The sequence below is a fragment of the Thunnus maccoyii genome, chromosome 3, assembly GCF_910596095.1.
Source record: "Thunnus maccoyii chromosome 3, fThuMac1.1, whole genome shotgun sequence".
In the NCBI taxonomy this organism is placed as follows: domain Eukaryota; kingdom Metazoa; phylum Chordata; class Actinopteri; order Scombriformes; family Scombridae; genus Thunnus; species Thunnus maccoyii.
In genome coordinates this window covers 11,520,156-11,539,787 of record NC_056535.1, presented here as the reverse complement: position 1 = coordinate 11,539,787, position 19,632 = coordinate 11,520,156, and the positions used below count along the sequence as shown (strand labels likewise).

Sequence of the window (19,632 nt, the reverse complement as noted above, 5' to 3'; positions counted from 1 at the left end):
TTACAGTATGTCCTGCCTACGCACAGCCAAGGTGCCAATCTGTTTTGCATCAGCTTCTCTCTCTTAGTGATAACTGACTTCAAACTCAAATCCAGGCATTTTGAGCTATTTGTGACTGTGTATGTGTGAGAATGGGAGAGACGGGGTGACAGTGTCCCCAGAAAAATAGCCTTAACTGTAACATCAGTCTAAATCATGCTTATTTTAACACTAGTGTGTGTCTTTTGGGTTACATTATGTCATTAAACCTGCAATGCAGAACTTTTACACATAAATGAATGTCTGTTACATTCAAGCCCTTGCCAAATGAGTTCAAACAATACTGATCAAGCCTATCACTGCCAGTTAAATCACTCTGTATTTCACAATATAACGAGTTTTTAAGTCTCATGTTGGATGTGAAATTCCATGTCCGTTAATGGTGCGGCTCCAAACGTTACTGGACTGAATGGATCAAATTCTGTTAGTGAAACAAGTCATTTCGTGGGGGTTGTGTCATGCTTAAAACAATTTATCCACCATTTTATAGCTGCAACAGTAGATTACGACCAGTATGTTCTGGCCATAAGGCATACTGGGACAAATCCCAGTGGGCCTTCAAAAAATATGTTTTTGGGCCAGTGGACCATCAAAACATATCCGTTTTTACCGGCCCTCTCTGTGTGCCTGTAATTGGGGGTGTGCATGAATGCGTGCTGCATGGCTGTTAGGCCGTATTCAGACCAAATCAGGCGTTATGGTCAACCCATCACAGGGTTGAGCGGAGGTGTGTGGGCGTGTTTTTGCTCTAGAACGTAACTGCTGTAAAACAATTAGAAAATAACGTTTTATTGATCTGGTTCACCGGCTTTCTTGCCACCACCGCTACCTCTCTTCATTCACTCTCTAGCTCACTCGAACACAGCTGCTCTCTCTCTCTCTCTCTCTCCCCCTGGTGCTCTCAGCTCTCTCTTTTTTTCTCATCTTTCTCAAAATGAGTCGGGAGGCCGACAGCAAGATCTAACTTTACTTTTAACGTTATCAAATGAAGAGAAATGTCCTCCCCTCCTCCTAGTTACATCTTTGTAGCGCCCACCTTTACTCTCACTGCCAGAAGAGGGAGACATAAGTCCCGCACTCCAGCTTTAATCACAGTTTTGTTTTCAATATAATTGAAAGATATTGCTATTGAAGTCATGTTTAACAGTACTTCTATCTTTGCTGTGCTCCCACAGCGCTACAGGGAAGCCTCAGATTCTTGATTTTTCCTGTGAAGCCTGTTAGCCAACAGAGTTGTTTTCCAGAGTCAATTCAAAGTTGCACTATGAAACTGTTCTGCACCTGCCAGAAATAATATTTCTGGCCTGTAGAGGGGCCACAAGCAAAATGTTCCAAGGTGTTCCTCTAAGCAGTCAGCAACCATGGGTTTCAATAAGCAGATTGTATATTTTCAATCTCGTCACTAGGTCATGACCTGTCTCTTACAGAGCAGTACATCTCTCTGTCTACTGAGGTTGGCTGGCATAAGCAGCTGTCTTGATAAGGCTGACTGTGTCCTCTGGCAACCAAAGTTGGGTGGAGACATGCCGTGCTTTGTGCAGACGGTCAGACTGGTCTCCTCGTAGAATGGATAGCATGTGACCTGTGTACAGACTATGTGACTTCAGTTAACTTTTAGTCAGCATAGTGACTTGTTTATAGTTCAATACCCAATAGAGGCATAGATGAGTAAAGAATAACCTCATTTGGACAGGTAGTAAGGGTAAGGATTTGGTGAAGAGTTTAAATACTCTTGTCCAGATGTAGATTGCAGAACTGAGTGGCACTGCACAGTGTTTTCACTTGTACTGTAACTCTGTTCTCCTTGATCGAGCTTCAATAAATGTTCCCGCATAAGAAATCCCTGTCTCCTCACAATATCTTCACTTTGGGTTACACAGCTCTCCATCAGTTCCTTCACTAATAGAGGAACAAAAATAGTAGGAAAATTCTACAGACAGTCTGAACACATAACAACAACCAATGGAGGATTTTTAGGAAATGAAAAAAACAACCTTAGCGGGTTACGCCTCAATATATTAATCTTTTGTCTCTCTTTCAGCAAGTCATAATGCCACAATGCTCTGTAAATTAGCAAAGTCATTCACAGAAAACAGTAAAGTGAGATTCTTGCTTATTTCACCTGTGCCTGAAACATCACTAATCCTATTATTTTCTCTGAGAGGACTGAATTAAATATATCATTTCTGTTCGTAAACTTCTTATGTGACATTTCATTGATATTTAAAATAAACCAAACTTTCAACGTCTTCCACACTAGCCAGATACAGGTTTATGGCCTCACACAGAGAAAACACTGTTCTGTCATTTTTTTCTCCCTCCAAATAACTTGGAGCAACTCGTACGAAATAAGATCCCATGAGAGGGATCATTGTGACAGACAGGGAGGAACCATAAATCTAAAACCTCAGAAACCTCAGATGAAAACATCCCAGAGCTTTCATTAGCAACAGAAAATCATCTCTTGTACTGTACATTCCACACATGCTGCAATACTAATTGTTGCACTCTCTGCTTTGTCAGCTGCTTTTCAGTCTTGAATGTGTCAAGATCAAATTGTAAGTGTATGGTGTTACTTACTTACTGGAAACCCTGCCACTGTGATGACTCTGCAGCTCAGTTAGATCTGAAGCAGGCCTCATATCAGAGTATCGATCAGAGGAGTTAAAGGAAAGGCTTACTGCATGTCCTGACATCAGAAAGTTTATAATATGATCTAAGTTATTTCTAACTTGCAAGCTTGCAGTAATGCCACTTCATTAATATCTGAAATCTCGCACAACATGTTAAAAATGTCTGCAAATTACCCCCATAAGGCTATCCATTCATCATTAACATGCATCATTAACAGGACCAACGGAGGCATGGTGGGAGTGGAGAAAATAGAATAATCATCAAAATGGAAGAACAAAACAGAACCAATCATCATACTTGGACCGCCAGGGAAAAGTTCCAATTTCAGGAAACACACACTTGCCTTTTCCTGCTTGTATCGTTTGCAATATTTGCGAGAAGCAGAAAAACAATTCCCTTGATTGAGCCTTAATTGAGGCTCCTCTCATAACAGCGCAGTATGCCTCCCTCTGTTCCCAGTCCTGTGCTGAACAGCTGAAATAATTTATTTGGCCATACTCTGTACTGCGATGCAAGGCGGTAGTCATTGTTTTGGCTGACAGGCAGCTTTGCTTGTTCTCCGTAACAACCTCCAGTCCCCCCCCCGCTCCTGTCTGCAGCAGGAACCCTGTGTAATTACATCCAAACCATTCCCCTTCTCCCATACGCTTGATATCACTGCTGACATCTACTAACACAGCCCCTCCTCTACTTCTCTCTCTCTCTCTGCTATTGGAGATCTCTCTCACAAGCAGTGTGCAGTCCTGCCTTGTCTTCAGCTGTGTGTGTAGTGCAGTGGAGCAGATGGGGAAGGAGAGGAAGAGAGGGAGACAGAGGCACAGATGAGAGGAAAGGGGAAAGAGCATGGCAGACAGCTGAAGAAGGAACTTATATCCATGTGAACAGAACTACCACAACGGAGACTGTACAGCCGGATATTGATTCAGAGGACAAACTGCTGGCTGAGTCTGTGGGGTAAGTGAACAACTAGTATAAATCTACGACTCTGCTCTGACATGTGATAATATGAACAGTATGATAAACCAAATTTATCTGACTGTTCATTGTTATTAGAGGGATAACTGAGCCTCTTAAAATGTGACATAATTAGACAGTGAATGATGCACAAGGGGAATCTCTAGTTGTGACTGCTACATCTTCAGACTCTCAGGGGAAGTTTTGTCATGAATAAAAATCCTCCTTAATCTCGTAAGAGTGAAAGAACGGAGGCTCCTTTCCACCTGAGGGTTGAAGGCTGCACCACAGCCAGATCAAACGTTCTGTGACTTTATCAAATCCACCTGTCACACTTTGTGGGCAACCAGCTTTTCCATTACACCATGTGAAGGTATGGGATGAATTGCCAGAGGGTTGGGGAATCTTATTAGCAGATCAGACTGATTGATAAAAGGCATGTGTGTGATTATGCTATCATTTGCATGTGGATGTTGTTTTTTTAAGTAAAGCTTTTTAGCAGGGTTTACCAACAGTTTGGTAAACCTTTTTGTGAGCGTATGACAGCGTGTAACCCAGATAAGGAAAGAAACAAACGGATTAAAGACTAACTGATAGGAAGAGAGAGATTTAAGTGAGTCAAGTGAGTAATTCACCTGGGGTTATATCCTTGTGGTTCACAGGGTTTGTAGAGAGGATAGAGTGTTTTCTCACAGCAAGTGACTGCACTATTTACCACCTATTTTAGAATGCAGAGCAATCCTCAGTTGAGAACTAGGGCCGCCCTTCTTAAGCGCCAAAGATATTTAAGGTCATTAAAAACTCACCAGTATATTTGTCACAAACAAAATTTCCTACTCTGTGCTGTGCTGCAGATCTCCTTTATAGTCATTTTTATATCTTTATGAAGCCATATTATTTTAACAATCAGTTACTCCAAATTCCATTGGTGAGAATGCACATCACAGTAACATCTCAGATCATTCCATTAATCTAACCCGATAATTTCTTCAATAGAATATGAAACATTCACATTATTACAGTATTACGACATCAATGTTGCCATTGTCAGAATAAGAAATATTTTGTCCTTTCTATCTTCAATCCAACTGGTCACAAGTTGCTAAGCAAGTATTTTTTTCTGATGTTGTTTGCATCTTTAATGTGGGTTTTTTTTTTTTTAATGAATTGAAAATGATGAGAATTGAAAAGCACTCTCTGGCTCACTCACTGTGGCATAAGTTAATTGTTATTCACATTATGAGTGCTATTCCAATGTAAATTTATGGATATGCTAATTTACCAAATGGCAAAATAATAGCATTTCATTTTCAGTCTAGATCCTGATATTGTGAATCCATATTAGCATATGGCCCGCCTGTGCTACAGATGTTAATTTGAAGGATTTTGTGAAGAAAGGTGAGCTCATCAAGTACTGAGTGGCATGGTGCATGTAAAAACAAAGACTGGCAGCATCTGATTTGATGTAGAATTTGGGCTTATTTTGATGAATTAATGAGCACAGAACAAGGTGCAGTCACACTTTTGAGATGTAGTTAAAGGCATGCGGTGCACCAGGCACACATGGAAAGTGGATAAGGAGGAATCTATTGTCATATTGTCATCGTATCGTATTAGGAACTTATTCAAGGCTAGTAACAATCATGCTGTTGATATCATCACTTTAAAAGCAATGCATTCCCCCAACATACTGACAGTTAGTCAGTTGATGTCGTCCAGATCAGCATCTTCTAAAAGGAAAGCAATAATCTTGTCTGCCACTTGTCTGTGAAAATACAGCAATCTAATATGAATGTTATGTGGTTATTTTGCAGCAGCAAGAGGTAGTTGTGTCAAATTTAACACAGTGGATCTGGTCATTTAAATATGCACATTACATGCTGCAGATGGAGCGCATACTTTATCTCTGCCTTCATATGACCGTACAGTCAGTCAACCATCATATAGTCCACAAGCAGCATATAGATGACAGATGCAGCTAAGAATCCGCTGTTCATCTATACCAGTGATGATGCAACCAAAGACTCCACCCACTGATTAGTACATCTTCAAGTAGAGGGGAAAGAACTCATTAGTATCGTCATGTGCTGTGGTGATCGGTTGGAATGAAAACCTGTAGACGGTTGGATCAGCACAGCATATGGTTGGCCTCCCCTGATCTATACTCTGCTCTACTGTCCTTACTGCTACAATAAGAACATAAAAGGTGCTTGTGCAATTTTAAAGCAGTCTGTACTTAAGGCACAAATTGCAGTCACTGTTTATTTCCTATGACACCCGCTACTTTGCTTGTACTTTTACATTGGTGCAGGGTGAGATATTGAAACAGTACATAGGTGCAGACACACAAAAAAAACCCTTTACTCAGAAAAATGCAGTTTTGCAAAGATGGGGTTCATGCACTCATAAACATGTAAATTTAATGGGGCGCCCTCATGACTTCATGTTTAAGAGTCAGCTGATCATTAGCTGCAATGTCCCCTGTTACGAGTCCTGCTGGGGACCTGTGTTACATCTATTGTCCTTCCTCATTCATTGTCTCTGTACACTGTATGTAATAACTATGCTCCAAAATTTAAAACCAACAGAAAATGAAATTAATAATATATATCTATTAACTTTTTTTTTATTTGGTCAATTTCTGTTTGACACAGAACACCAAAAATATATGCACTGAAAGATTTCCTTAAATCGATTTTTCATCACCAGCTAAGAGGCAGTCATGTGAAAGACCAATGGTGCTTTTCTCTCACTGTGCATCTGATGAATGTTGATGCGTTGCGTTATGAAGAATGATATGTTAACTGGCTGACACGCAGCTTGTTCCTATGTCCCATCTCACACTCCATTTGTGTTAAATTATTCCTAATTGTTCTGTTTGTTCCTCTCTTACAGACACTGGCAGACACCCACTGGAATCGAAAGCAGTGTTTTGATAGCACACACTGCTATGAAATCAACATTGCCAGAAAATGCTGCGAGACTCATCTGTATGGTGGAAAGGTGGCATGTCACCCTAAAGAAGCTAAAAACAAAAACAGAGCTTTGAGGAATAAACATTCTTCTCGGCGGTGAAAGAAACAGGCAGACTTTTCTGCTGTTGTCTAATCTAAATATTCAGCAAAACGCAATGTGCACGGTGCCAAGGAACACTCCCCCTTTAACACTCACAATACATATTGATTTTTTTGCAAAAGGCATTTAACTATAAAATGGAATTACAATCCATAAAGTCCATCACATAAGTCATCATAAACCTATGGATTCAAGATTAATTCTTGATTCTAGAAATACATCTCAAGACATAGGTGATGCTCAGTCTCACTCAGTCCCTATTAATGGACTAAATACATCATGGAACCTACTTAAAGCTGGAGTGTGGGACTTTTACGTATAAATGAATGTCCACTACATTCAAGCCCTTGCCGAACGAGTTCACACAATGCTGGTAAATCACTGCCAGGTAAATCTCTCTGTATTTTATAGCATACCAGAGTTTTTAATCCGGTCTGTGGTGACTTTCGTGCACTGGGCCACCGTAAGTGATGTGTTTTACGTCACCCAGCAATGACTGGTGTGCCAGAGCTGAGGGGCGCCCCCTAATGCATGTGCACCAGAGACTTCCGCCGGCTGAGCTGGCAAACTTCTGGTTTAGCCCTCTGCTAACCTGAAGGATAAAATGGGATAAAATAATTTAATCGTGCAGCTCTTCTAGACTTTCCAAATGTTATCAGACTGAATGGATAAAATTCTGATAGTAAAACAAGTCATTTTGCTTGGATTGTGACGCTCAAAACAATTTATCCACTGTTTTACAGCTGCAACAGTAGCAGCTCACACATGTACTCATAGAGCTGTAGCTACTTCCAGGTAACTACTATTCACTCTCACAGAAAGGGGAGACAAAGGTTCCGCATTGCAAATTTGAAATTTAAAATATAAGCTGACAGACACTGGACACTGCAGTCCAGTCTTCATTATGGAATCTGAAGGGAGTACGACAGGACTGTCCACAGCTGCATTGGTGGCCATAGCCTGCAACACATTTGTTGCCATCCTCCTCCTTCTCCTGTGTCTTATCCTTTACCGAGCCTGCAGGGTCCCTTCCAGCCCAGAGAGCCTGCCGGTGCTGGCTCCGAGTGAAGGAGGAATCCAGCAGATGAACGAGCACAAGTACCTGTTGACCTGACTGCAGAGCGATGAGTCAAATGTAGTGACGAGTGATGGCCAAGGTGCACTCCCCCACAGAAGAGGGGACTGAGGAACTGACTGCAAGCAATAATCAGGCTTGTCCTTCATAGCTTTTAAAGTCAGCTGCCTATTGGATGGCAGAGCCATTGGGTGTGATGTCAGAAATGGCTGTGCCTCACAAAGATAGCAAGGATGAATTGTGGCGGAGTGAGCAAACTATTTATAAGCAGCCATCACTTGTCAGATCTTGTCCTTGGTTTTTGGAAAAGCGCATGGAGGAGTGCTGATGTGAATGTATACATTTGAGGCGCACACACAGCCTGAGGAAAAGGACATGGGCACATGGATGGATGCAGGTTACACAGAAACAGAGAGAATGGAATGTTCAGTACACAAAGAGTGGATAGCCTGTTGTTGGATGTTTCTAAATATATCCTTTCATTTCATACTCTCTTCTGAAAACAGAGAAAGCCAGTCTATCGCAGAAAACAGGGACTTGAGCCTGTGTCGAGTGTGTGTCACTGTCACTCATAAATACCAGCGATCTGTGAGGCATAACGCCTTGCTGAGGGTGTTACATAAGGACAAGAGAGGCTTAGTTGAGATTTGTGTCCTCTTCGATACTGACATCTGTTTGTGGCTGTCCGTGATGGCCCAATCACTCTGGACTGGTGAGAGGACTCATGCAGAAGGGATTTATTGTATGGAATCCTACAGATTGCAAAGAAGCGGTCAGGTTTCCACCACACATTAGTACCTAAACATTTAAATTGTACCGCTGGTTCTTCAACTTCAGACTCAACAAGGCATGCTGTAGTGTTAAAAGATTTATGATGTGTATTTTAAACTTTAGAGTACCTTTCAGGCATTTAGCTGATGTCAGTATAACTGTGTTAAGCCACTGTGCTCCCAACTGGTTGTATGAAGAGGATAAGGTGACAGACAGCAATGCACGCCAGACCAAGACTGCCTGCAAAGGAGGGTCTTGGTCTGCTTCCAAGTAGACTCTGTTGCAGTGTTGTGGTGTGAACCACAGGATTTCCTGATGGTACAAATGATTTTAGCATGAATTCAAAAGATAAACTACTATCAAATCTTCTAATCTAAATCTTCTGGCCGTGAACTCTCAAAAAAGCAAACTTATAACCATTTTTGTATAAGCCATGTACATGCAAATCATTTGGTAACTGTGGAAATGTGAATGCTCATCAGTACATAAGAGTGGGGATTTTCCCTGATAAATCAGAAAGTGAACAGGAGTTAAAGCAGAGGTGTCTTGAGCTTGTGTCCTAATCTGTGTTTTGGCAGTTCCTTATTTAAAAGTAAGTGACACATCACACAGTAACTATTTAACCCGTAATATTACAGTAAAAGACGCCTCTTTTTGTCCTCTATCTGGTTGCTACTGTTCATAAAATGAGGTTGAGTCACAACTACAGGTGTGAAAGCACCCTTAGATCATCAGAATAATTTAAAATATGCTATATTGCTATATACACAAATATGCTACACCTAATGGCTCTATAAACAATCTAAAAAAAACATAATAACAAATAACTCCTGGTACATCACATACTGATAATACATTACAGGAAGCCACTTGACTATTCTTCCACCCAACCCAAATGAGATTCATGTGGCTACAACAATCTACAAAAGTGCAACATATAAACATAAAGACATCTGACTAGCCGTAGAACAAACAGCTCTTTGGTTAACCCTGGAGTATGCTTCCAATTACTGCAGTGATGACGTAACTGTCGCAGCTGTATTCTCATTACTAACGCGGTCATTTGTTACGCATTGTCTGTAAAAATGATGTGATTTAAAAGCCCTCTCTTGCTAAACTTGTTGAGATGAAATAATGAATCACACTTACGGGAGAGAGTGCTGCATGTGTTCGTGGGAAGACATGAAGGGCAGAGAAGCTCTCTGTGGCAAAGAGAAAAAGAAAGAGAGCCCTAGACACTGTGGAAGCATTTGATTCCAGTAGAGCAACGGAGCAATGGGTGGTACTTTACTGAAGGACAAGATCATTATGACAGAGAGGAACGGAGAAAAAGGCCAAATAAAGACACACACCGCCATGACTCAAAGCAAAGTTCTCCACGTAGATGGGATATTAAAAGGCTTCTAGCTCATCTCTGGATGGCTGCCCAGGATGACTGCGTGTGCCAGCCAAGATAAGTCGCTGGGATATGGTCCATAAATGCTCAATCTATTATGCTAATTTATCTCCTTGTTCACTTTCAGTAACTCTTCCCCCCCTTCACTTTTTAACTTAATCAACTTGTACAATCCACATGGAATGGGTATAATAAATCCCTGCAGACTTCTTCTGAAGAGGTCAGCCAATTCTAATGTTGCCTGTCTAATATGTATCAAATACTGCAGTATAATAAATGCATTATTAATTGAACATGAATGATTTATTAACAGCTAAAAGAGAGCAGAGGAAAACATTTTTAATAAACATATACAAACTGTTTTCTTGTCATGTCGACATTGTTACTGATGCACAAACTGAGCAAAAGAAGTGTGACTTTTATGAATAAGAGTAAAAGATTGTACCATTTTGCTGTGTTGGTGAGAGAAGCCATGGTGGCTGCTTTAAACTGTGTTTTGCTCTGGTTCCCTCAGCAGACTGAGTAGCTTCTCCATCTTGGCTACTTCCACTTCTGGACCCTTAGGCAGCTCCTGACCCTTCTTCCCCTATACACACACAGACATACAGAAATCAGGATTTACTTGACCTTATGCTTACCAAGCACTGAAAGAGACCACAAACCCAGCAGGCAGGCAGTTAACATGAGGAGAACACAACTCAATCAGACAGAATTTGAAATGGATGCAAGGACAACAGTAGCAGAACGGTTATATTACTGCATTATATAATCGTTTCTTTCCACCATATTGGGAAATGTGCCTTGAAGACATCAAGCTGCTGCCTAAATAGCAGCATTGCAAACAGTATATACAAAGGGATCTTCCAAAGTTGTGGTGTGAGAATGTTAAATACTCCTGTGCGTAGAAAAGCACAGCTGCTTAAGAGCTATATTATGGCTTAAGATTTAAGTCTTGTGTAGCTGCAGGAGTTCACTCTGCTTCTGCGAGTGGATATTTAACAGGGCTCTCCTTATCAAGGCTCACTCAATATTGTTACAGGATTTCCTCAGACTGAATTGGACTTTGATTGAAGAAGCCTGATACAATCTTGAAAGTTCACTTGATTTAACCATTTTAATCAGGAAATAACACATTTGACTTTTGGGAATTTAGGAGGCAACCTGCATTACAGCTTATACCACTGAAAAAAAAGAAAAAAGCACAGGTGTAACTAATAACATTAACGACACACAATACCAAAGCCATGGTGGAACTGAAACAACAAAATATAATGCAGCCATCATTTGTATTATTAGTTACATGTGGGCTGTTCCTGCTATGATATCACATATCATGTCTTTTGCGAAAAAGGTCAACATGAAGGATAAAAATGTTTAAAATGTCAGCCTGCATACTAACAGGCTTTGTATTTTTGAGTGCGGTGTTGATGGACACTATTTATCCCACAATGCAATAAACAATGTAAATACACAGCGACAAAAAACTAGACGGTCTGCTCAGTTACAACAAAACACTTATAGTGTATTGAATTTAGTTTGATGTCTGTCTGTGCACCTTTTATCACATCTTGATAGTGCAAAACAATAAAATCCAATAAATCATACTAACTACCAAACCAGTGCACTATTAACATTAGTACATGTGAATAATGTAGTGTTTATAGTATTAGTATGGAATTGGGACTTAGTGACTGATATGAAAAGGGTGCCGCAACACTTTTGTACAAATGAGGGGTGACATGCTAACTCCTCCTTTGAACATCAAAAAAGTTTCAAGTGCTGCAGTCTGCTTATATAACACTCACCTTCTATTTACATCTATATTTATATTTTGGTTAAACTAATTTGAAGTCTGAAATGGATACAGCGAGGGGGCTGATCCAGACAGACGAGTGAGCACCAAATCCCGATGCAACATAATATCTCTGTGATGATGAATGGCTCAATAAAGCCTCCTACACAGCAGAGAGAAAGGCTGACTAGACACAAACCTGCACTTAAAATGAATAAAAACTTCAAAGTTAATCAAAATCATATAAATTTGTTATATCTCAACATGTCAACCTGGGTTCTAAATTCCTATTTTACCCTGCTAGTTTGCTTACTGCAGCAGTAAAATCCTAGACCTGCTCTGTCTATGAACTTCCTCTGTATTAAAGTAATGCATACAGATAAGAAGCCTTGGTTGTGTTTTAAGGCTCAGAATATTGTTGCTCCTTGTTTTCTGGTGCTCAAATGTAAATGCTATGATAGAAGTTAGTTTCTGGGAGGCAATAGTGATAAATAGACTATCACAAAATAATGCATAATGCTGCTTTTAAATTGCATTGATTTGTGGCAATAAAGAGTGAGGTCAATGACCAATGAGACTAACACATTCATGTTGCACACAGTTGAAGAGAACAGTATACAGAAACAGACAGGGATCATTTACTGCTAGTGGCCAAAGTACACTAAGTACACATGTCTAAAGTACGCTATTATGTGCACTTTTAGTTACCAAAACCTCAGACTTCCAAACACATAAAGAGTGGCACTGGTGAGCACTGTGGGATTTAGACACTTGGTTAAACACTGACCCTCCACAACAACACTACATACCTTAAGGCGTACACAATCCAATGTGTGCAGCACAACAGAACATAGACGTATCATCACCTCATTACTGAATGTAGCCCTCAGGCTTACAACTGGGAAATAACTGCTCAGATCAGCACAATGGACAGCGCTCACGGCATTATAGAGCACACTTCAGCGTGGTACAACCTCCAGTGATTTTCTTTTTCATGCATGAGCTACAACTCCTTACCTCTCTGACCCTGGAAGATCAAAATAATCAATTAAAAACTATTTGAAAAGCACCACAAGACGAGAGAGGCCAAGTGGACTGGTTTAGTGAGAGTAAGAAAGCCAAGACGTTGGCTTGTATTGTCACAGTTATTCAGTTTGGATTACTAGACCACTGTGCCAGTGTTTTGGGTATGTTAATGTGCCACCATGGCAATTGTGCTGGTTTTAGTGGGATGCTGTGCCAATTTTATAGAACATATTATTGATAATATTTGCAGTGAGTGTTTTTGCCTGATGCTTATTTGCCACATTGGGTTACAAAATGCTCTGAGCACTGTCAGTGGTGATGAACTGTGCAATTATTTCCCAAATGTATGCTCTCGGGATACAGTCTGAGGTCGTTAATGAGGTGGCACTGGGTTTGTGTATTTGTGGTCATGCTGAACTCATACAAACTGTGTTTATGTGTGTGGTTGAAGGAGAACAGTTTATGTGTGGGGCACCCAGGTCCAGCGATGACATGTATAATGCACAAAGATGTGCAGTGACTATAAATACGTGTTACTCCAGTTATTATAATTTCTTCTAGTTTACATGCACTGACATGAGCAACCTAAAGGACAACTGGAGAGGCTGCAGAGCAAAGCTGACTGTAAATGGGCCCTCATTAAAGTGTTGTGACTCACTGTGCCATTTGGTTTCCTCTTGTGTTTAGTAAGGCCGGTGATTACTCCACAGCTCATTAACCATCATGTCATCAGTGGCAACAGTTATGCGGCAGGCATCTTAAACCAGTGGGCCACCTGAACACTCCATTTTATCTTAATTTCCAAATTGATTTTCAGCAAAAATTTCCAATAAATAATAATTTCTGCTCTGCTTCTCCTTCTAGTGATATTTTCTAACAAGCTTATTTAATTACAAAGAACACTTGACTTCTCTGTGGCTAATTGTTAACTGGCCTAAATGAGAAAGGGATAGAGAAATACAGGCGATTAGTGATGCTGATAATGAGCTGCTGAGAAGAGGGGGAGAACTGTGGCCTTCATTCCATTGTTATTTAGTGAAATTAGCTTGATGTCAGGACTGAGTAAAGAATGAATCATCCGATTGGCTTTCATTGATGTGGAACATCAACAGATTGTTTAAGGATAAAAGGATAAGTAGGGTGAAAGAACACAACAGGCTGTAAAAGTGGAATGAAGAAGACACTACTCCAAAGTGGTTGAAGATTTGGTACCTAATGTGTACAAACTCTATTTGTATGTGCCAATAGAGCCTAATTAAAGACAAAGTAGCAAGAATAGCATGGAATGGCAAGGCAGTCGCATTTGGAAAAATAGGTTTATCTACTCTTCACTCACAGGCAGGCTTAAAATGTAAGTAACTCTGGAGTAAATAAAATCAAATGATTGTAATGTAATTGAAAGATAAAGTCTATCTCTGGGAACTTGATTAGAGTCTTACCTTGGGTTTCTTCCGGAGGTTAGGGGAGAGTTTGAGGCTGGTGACGTAGCCTCGGTCATCACCCACTATGATGATAGGATAAATGGGATTAAACTCAACGTGAGTCAGCTTGGTCTTCTTTTTGGACACCACTGGCTGCTGGCAGATAGCCTCGTATTTGTTGACGTTGAGGTCAAAAACATGAACCTGAAAAAGATGAGTGATCACACCACTTAATGTGTTTATCAGTCTTTTTTTTCCACATTTTTAGCTGGACCACAACAGCAAGGCCAGCCCCACACATATGGTTGTCCATGAGTGAGTGAGTGAGTGAGTGAGTGAGTGAGTGAGTGAGTGAGTGAGTGAGTGAGTGAGGGAGTGAGTGAGTGATGCAGTTACACCACTGGTCGGCCGGCCGTGTGTTGGAGTTTCCCCATTGGCCATTGCTCTTCCAAAATGAATTGGTGTTAACAGTTTTTTATTACGTCATCAGGGGGCCTTTACAGCGCTTCCACTCATAGCTCTGTTTGCACTGGACAAGTATTACCTGGGGACCTCATGTGACTGAGAAATGACCCCCTCTCCCTCCACGTCTGTGTTTCATGTGGTGCATTTGCATGAGTTAAGTGAAGTCTGTATTTTACTCAAATTTACTGGCTTTATCCCGCTGGATATGCGTGACAACTTGACAAGCTGCAAACTTTTACAGTCTTGTCTGTAAATGACCTAAATGCATAACTGTGATGGAAACAGAGGACATCAGCGCGACGCAGAGCGACTGTTTCCTGCTCCAAGCTCTCAGCTCTGGTGTTGAATGCAGAGAAGTCGGCTAAACTCCTGTTTATACAGACACATACCAGTGTCTCTGCTGTCTCCTCCTCTACCTCCAGTTTGATCGATTCTTCGGCTGACAGCGCTGTCAGCAGCTGGCAGGAGAGATGCTCTCCGGTGCGTTTTGATTTTATAACTGAACTAAATACCAGGACGCAAACTTTTTATTTCTTTTGACATTTTCACGTGACAAACGATGAACAGCATTAAAATACGAGTCTTGCAGGTGAAACATGAGACTCATGTAGGCTGTTATATCAGTTTAGTGCAGGTGTGCTTGCTGTAACTGCAGTAACCGGCAGAGGGTATTCCCAGTAATTCAATGAGTGTGCATTTCTGTCCATATGTGTGTATGTATTTGTGTGTGTGTACTAGCAGCCCCAATACACAATCACAGGCATCTTTATCCAGAAGAAACCAGATCACAGATATTCTTCTTTGTGCCTAAGTGCATTTGGATGATCTTTCGACAACAAATGAGCCCACTGCAAAGCGCAGCCCACTCCTTTTATCAGAAAGATGACTGTGCCCGGGCCTCTAGGGTTCACGCTGTCTGTACCAGCTACACACAAAGCATCACAGCCATCCCTTGAAACTAATCATCATATTCTATCAGGGTAAGACTTTCGGTAACCTCCATTACTATAGCCATTAGCTACAGTGTTTTTATTGTTGATATATAAGCCCTATTAGTCATGACTGATTTCAGTACGCCATGAGAACATCTGCAAATTGTGCAACAACATAGGGCAGAGAGACGTTTTAATGTATAAAATAATTGCCTATAATGTATCAAAATAAATTAATTAGAGTTTTAAGTTTAATATATCAACAAATGTATTTAATCCACTGCAAACTGTTAGGGAGGTTATGATATCAGTTGTGCAAAGAGCGTTGTCAAAAAATTATGAATACAATTTCTCCCAGCAAAGTGAGTTACCCCAAAATTATTAAAAATTTGCAGCTAAAACTGCAGTTTTTATCAATTTAGGTTGGTTAAGTGTCAGTCCTTAAAATCTCTCATAAGCTGAAAAAGGCATACTAACTGAAATATGTGGCAGTCCAAGCGCAGCAGGTGAAGACAAGCTGTACAAAGAGCACATATAGATTTGGAGACTAATCACCAGGGAATAAGCCTGGATTTATTATTTGCTCCTGACACTTTAGTTCCTGTCATCTCAGATGGAGAGACAAGGACAGAGAGAATGGAAAGATATTTGTATGCACTGCACAACTCTGTGTCATTCTTACACCTCAGCCTGCCAGGCAGGTCATTATACTTATGAACACATGTACACACACACACACACACACACACGTAAAATATTGTGCCTTTGACATTTTGCAGTGTGGCAGCAGCAGCAGTAAATACATGTCAAGGAGCGCACAACTCATGCTGAGTCACACAATCTCTATCAGAAACTTGTCACAGAAAACGACAAATGTACTGCAGAGAATCTGCTGTCCTGGGGGAAGATTATGCTGATTAATGATGAGTGATGAAGTCAGTCGAACTTCATCAGACAGTCAACTGATTAAGTTACACCATCGGTTGGCGGAACTTCATCAGTTGGCTGAGTTTCGCCACTTCCTGTATCCATTGTTTCAAATTTAAAAGCCCTCTAGCATTTCATAAATGGTCCAGCCACATACTATGTTTTGACCTGGTCTTCTTTAAGAAATAATGGACCAGCCACACTGACCTTGATCCACTCCAATTTAATATTCTTGTCCTTCCTGCTAATTTGAAAAGAGAGGATATTGTGCTTGTGGAATGTATGCCAACTGATGAGCTTTTAATGAGATTTTTAATAGCTGCTGAAAACTGCTTTTGATCCAGTTTCAGAAAATAAATTACAATACACATGAGACCTAATATGCTTTCTAACAAAGTCATTTAATTTAATTTTATTTCTTTAGAAGATATTTACAATTTAACAAAGTGCTTATACACTATAAAAATGGGAAATTTGATTTATAGATGTGAATTTGCTGTGAAATCTGATGTTTCCTTGTTTCCACGTCTTATCAAGACTGATGTTTGACTGTGTAATAATTTGCATAATGGTGGATAAACTACAGAATGTATTCTGCCTGTGGTGACTGAAGACTGGCATTGGAGAGGACAGAAAACACATACACACACTATCACATAAGGTGTCTCTCATATTGCTCAGCTCTCATTTCCTCTCTGTCACTCTCACTCGACTTCATTTGGCACACTGGACAGGAAATGTGACAGACACAACACCGTGGACTTTTATAGCGTGGCACAGACTGGTGCGAAGACAAACAGATGGGGACAGCTTGCAGCCATACTAAGAAAATATGTAGAGATAAGCAACACGGCATCCACTGAAATTACTTTTGGCTAGAATCAATAACCACTGGCAGGGCAGGAAGCTGCCTTTGTTACAAGAGACTGTGTTTGAACAAACTGCCTGAGGCTATTCTGCATTAATCTGAGGTTTATCCCATGACCATGGCAAGGGTTTAGTCAGCTGAGTCCATAACTATATTATAGGGGTGATAATGAAGTAGGAAGCAGGTGGTAGATGGTGCAGCTGTTTGTCATTTCATGTGTTCTGTCAGGTAAATGTCACCCTTATGTTATCAAAGGTACACAGCAGATGTGTGGTGGTAATAATCACAGCCTTCACACAAAGCACTCAATAAATCCTCATATAAATCAGCCTGTATCACCTGGAGCCATGAAAATATCTTATATTTCAAATGTCATGATGTAGACATCTATCAATAAGTACACATGTAGACATTAAGATATGAAAACCAAGTAAAACCACTAATAAGGCAAATCACTTCAATGTACAATCCATAATGTCAGATGTTTTATAAATCTCAGTAGATCGTGCACTGAAGCCTTCACTAGACCTTTCAAAAGGCCATAATAAGCAAATAAAGTTCTAACTGCTAAACTACAAAGTCAAGCTGTGTGTTAGAAAATATAGGTTTAAAATAAATGACTCTTACTGTTCCATCTGTAGTGACAGCAGCAAATACAGTGGAGGAGTATGGAGACCAGGCAACATCACCAACAGCTGCATTCAGGTCAAAGGTGAACATGGGAGTGCTGGAAAAACACAGACACAAGGTCAGACAGTAAATCTCTAGTTGTTCATTATACTGCATGAAATTCTATGTGCTTCCGAAATTCAATGTCATCCGGACCAAACAAGAACTCTTATTCATCAGATAAAGTTGGTGTTTTAAATAGGGTCTAGAGTCTAGAGTCTAGAGCAGGGCTATTCAATTACAAATTGGGCCAGATTTTTAAAACAGGAGATGTAGATGGGCACATTTTCAGCAGCCCATTTAAAACCTTTTTAAAAAAGTCTCATTTTGAAATCTATCATAATAACAATCTGGCCTGTCAGTGGCCAGAACAAGCACTTTTAGTAATTGAGTCGTGCGGGTGTATGTGGTTTGTCCAAGTGGTGTTGCTGTACCTAGCGGACCCACTCGCGCATGCGTGACTCACATCTCTGGCTGGCTCAGATCCAGTAGTAACAGGTGGAATATATTTCTCACGCTGGTTTTGTTTCCTGACTACACAATAACATTGATATTAACAAATATTTTTTAAAAATAATATTACAATTAAAATATTAAATTCGTATTAAAATAGTCTAATTAATTCAACCTTGCTGGGCCACTTGGAGGTTGCCTCTGTGCCGGATGTGGCCCGTGGGCCGCCAGTTGAATAGGCTGGGTCTAGAGTATAACTGAGACTGTTTGCACAATCAGTCTATCTTTTGTTTGATTCTGCATTATAGAAATAAAAAACAGTACACTTCATTTCTATGTTCTTGGCATTGGTACATTTGTGATTTCTTCCTATAAATTTCCAGTGGTGCAGAACCATCTTTAGACTGTCGTCCATGTTCATCAGTTAAAAAATGTCCAGACACTGATGCCTCATTAGAGCCTGGCAGAGAAAATACGAGATGAAACAGAGGGCTCCTGCACACTGTCTCTTCATATTATTAACTTGTCAAACACCACTGAAAGCTAGATAAAGAAATGAAATATTTCTATCAGACACATACAGGTCTTCTTCAAATATTAAGGAGGGAGTTTGTGTTTGTGTGTGTGTGAGAGAGAGAGACAGAGTAAGCAAAACTATTTCTTTTGATAGGTTGTAACTTTGATAACACAGTAGGCCAGACTTACAAATATGAAAGCGATTTGCACTAATACTCTGTGGGTGATTATTTATAATAATAATAATAATTATTCATTTACTAGAGCAACAACTAATTATGCAATCAGCAACTAACTAAGACAGCCTTCAGTCTTCTGGGCACATTCTGTAAGCTTATAAGGTAACTCTCCTTCCCCCCTCTGTTTGGATTGGACACATATTGAATTAATTTATAACATTCATTTATGTATTATTTATAAATATTTCAGTATATTTAGTATATATTTTTTGAGGTGTGCTCACACTCCAACCACTGAGATTTTTACAGAATATTGGTGGGTTAAATTTCATACCTACCCACCACAACCTCCCTTGAATACAATATATTCACACATTTGCACAAGATGTGGCGTATTTTCAGCACAAAACTGTATGAACCTTAGTAAATATACCAGAATG

At 40.2% G+C, this 19,632-nt stretch overlaps 1 protein-coding gene across 5 annotated transcripts in view; it reads right to left on the bottom strand.

Moving 5' to 3' along the window:
• The window catches only part of dnai1.2 (dynein, axonemal, intermediate chain 1, paralog 2), a 38,358-nt gene that overhangs the window by 7,950 nt on the left and 10,776 nt on the right, over positions 1-19,632 (bottom strand). For 2 of the 5 annotated variants that reach the window (XR_006093912.1, XR_006093911.1), the window contains exons 18-21: positions 18,003-18,102; positions 14,202-14,387; positions 10,390-10,530; positions 9,698-9,750 (exon numbers count right to left, since the gene is read on the bottom strand). Coding sequence is in view for 2 of the 5 variants with exons in the window: in XM_042403260.1 (XP_042259194.1) it covers positions 10,429-10,530; positions 14,202-14,387; positions 18,003-18,102 (388 nt within the window). In the remaining 3 variants the exon portion in view is untranslated. Of the gene's footprint in view, positions 1-7,833; positions 8,530-8,676; positions 8,861-9,697; positions 9,751-10,228; positions 10,258-10,389; positions 10,531-14,201; positions 14,388-18,002; positions 18,103-19,632 lie in introns of those variants that run through there. The other 3 variants (XR_006093910.1, XM_042403269.1, XM_042403260.1) reach the window with 3 other exon arrangements.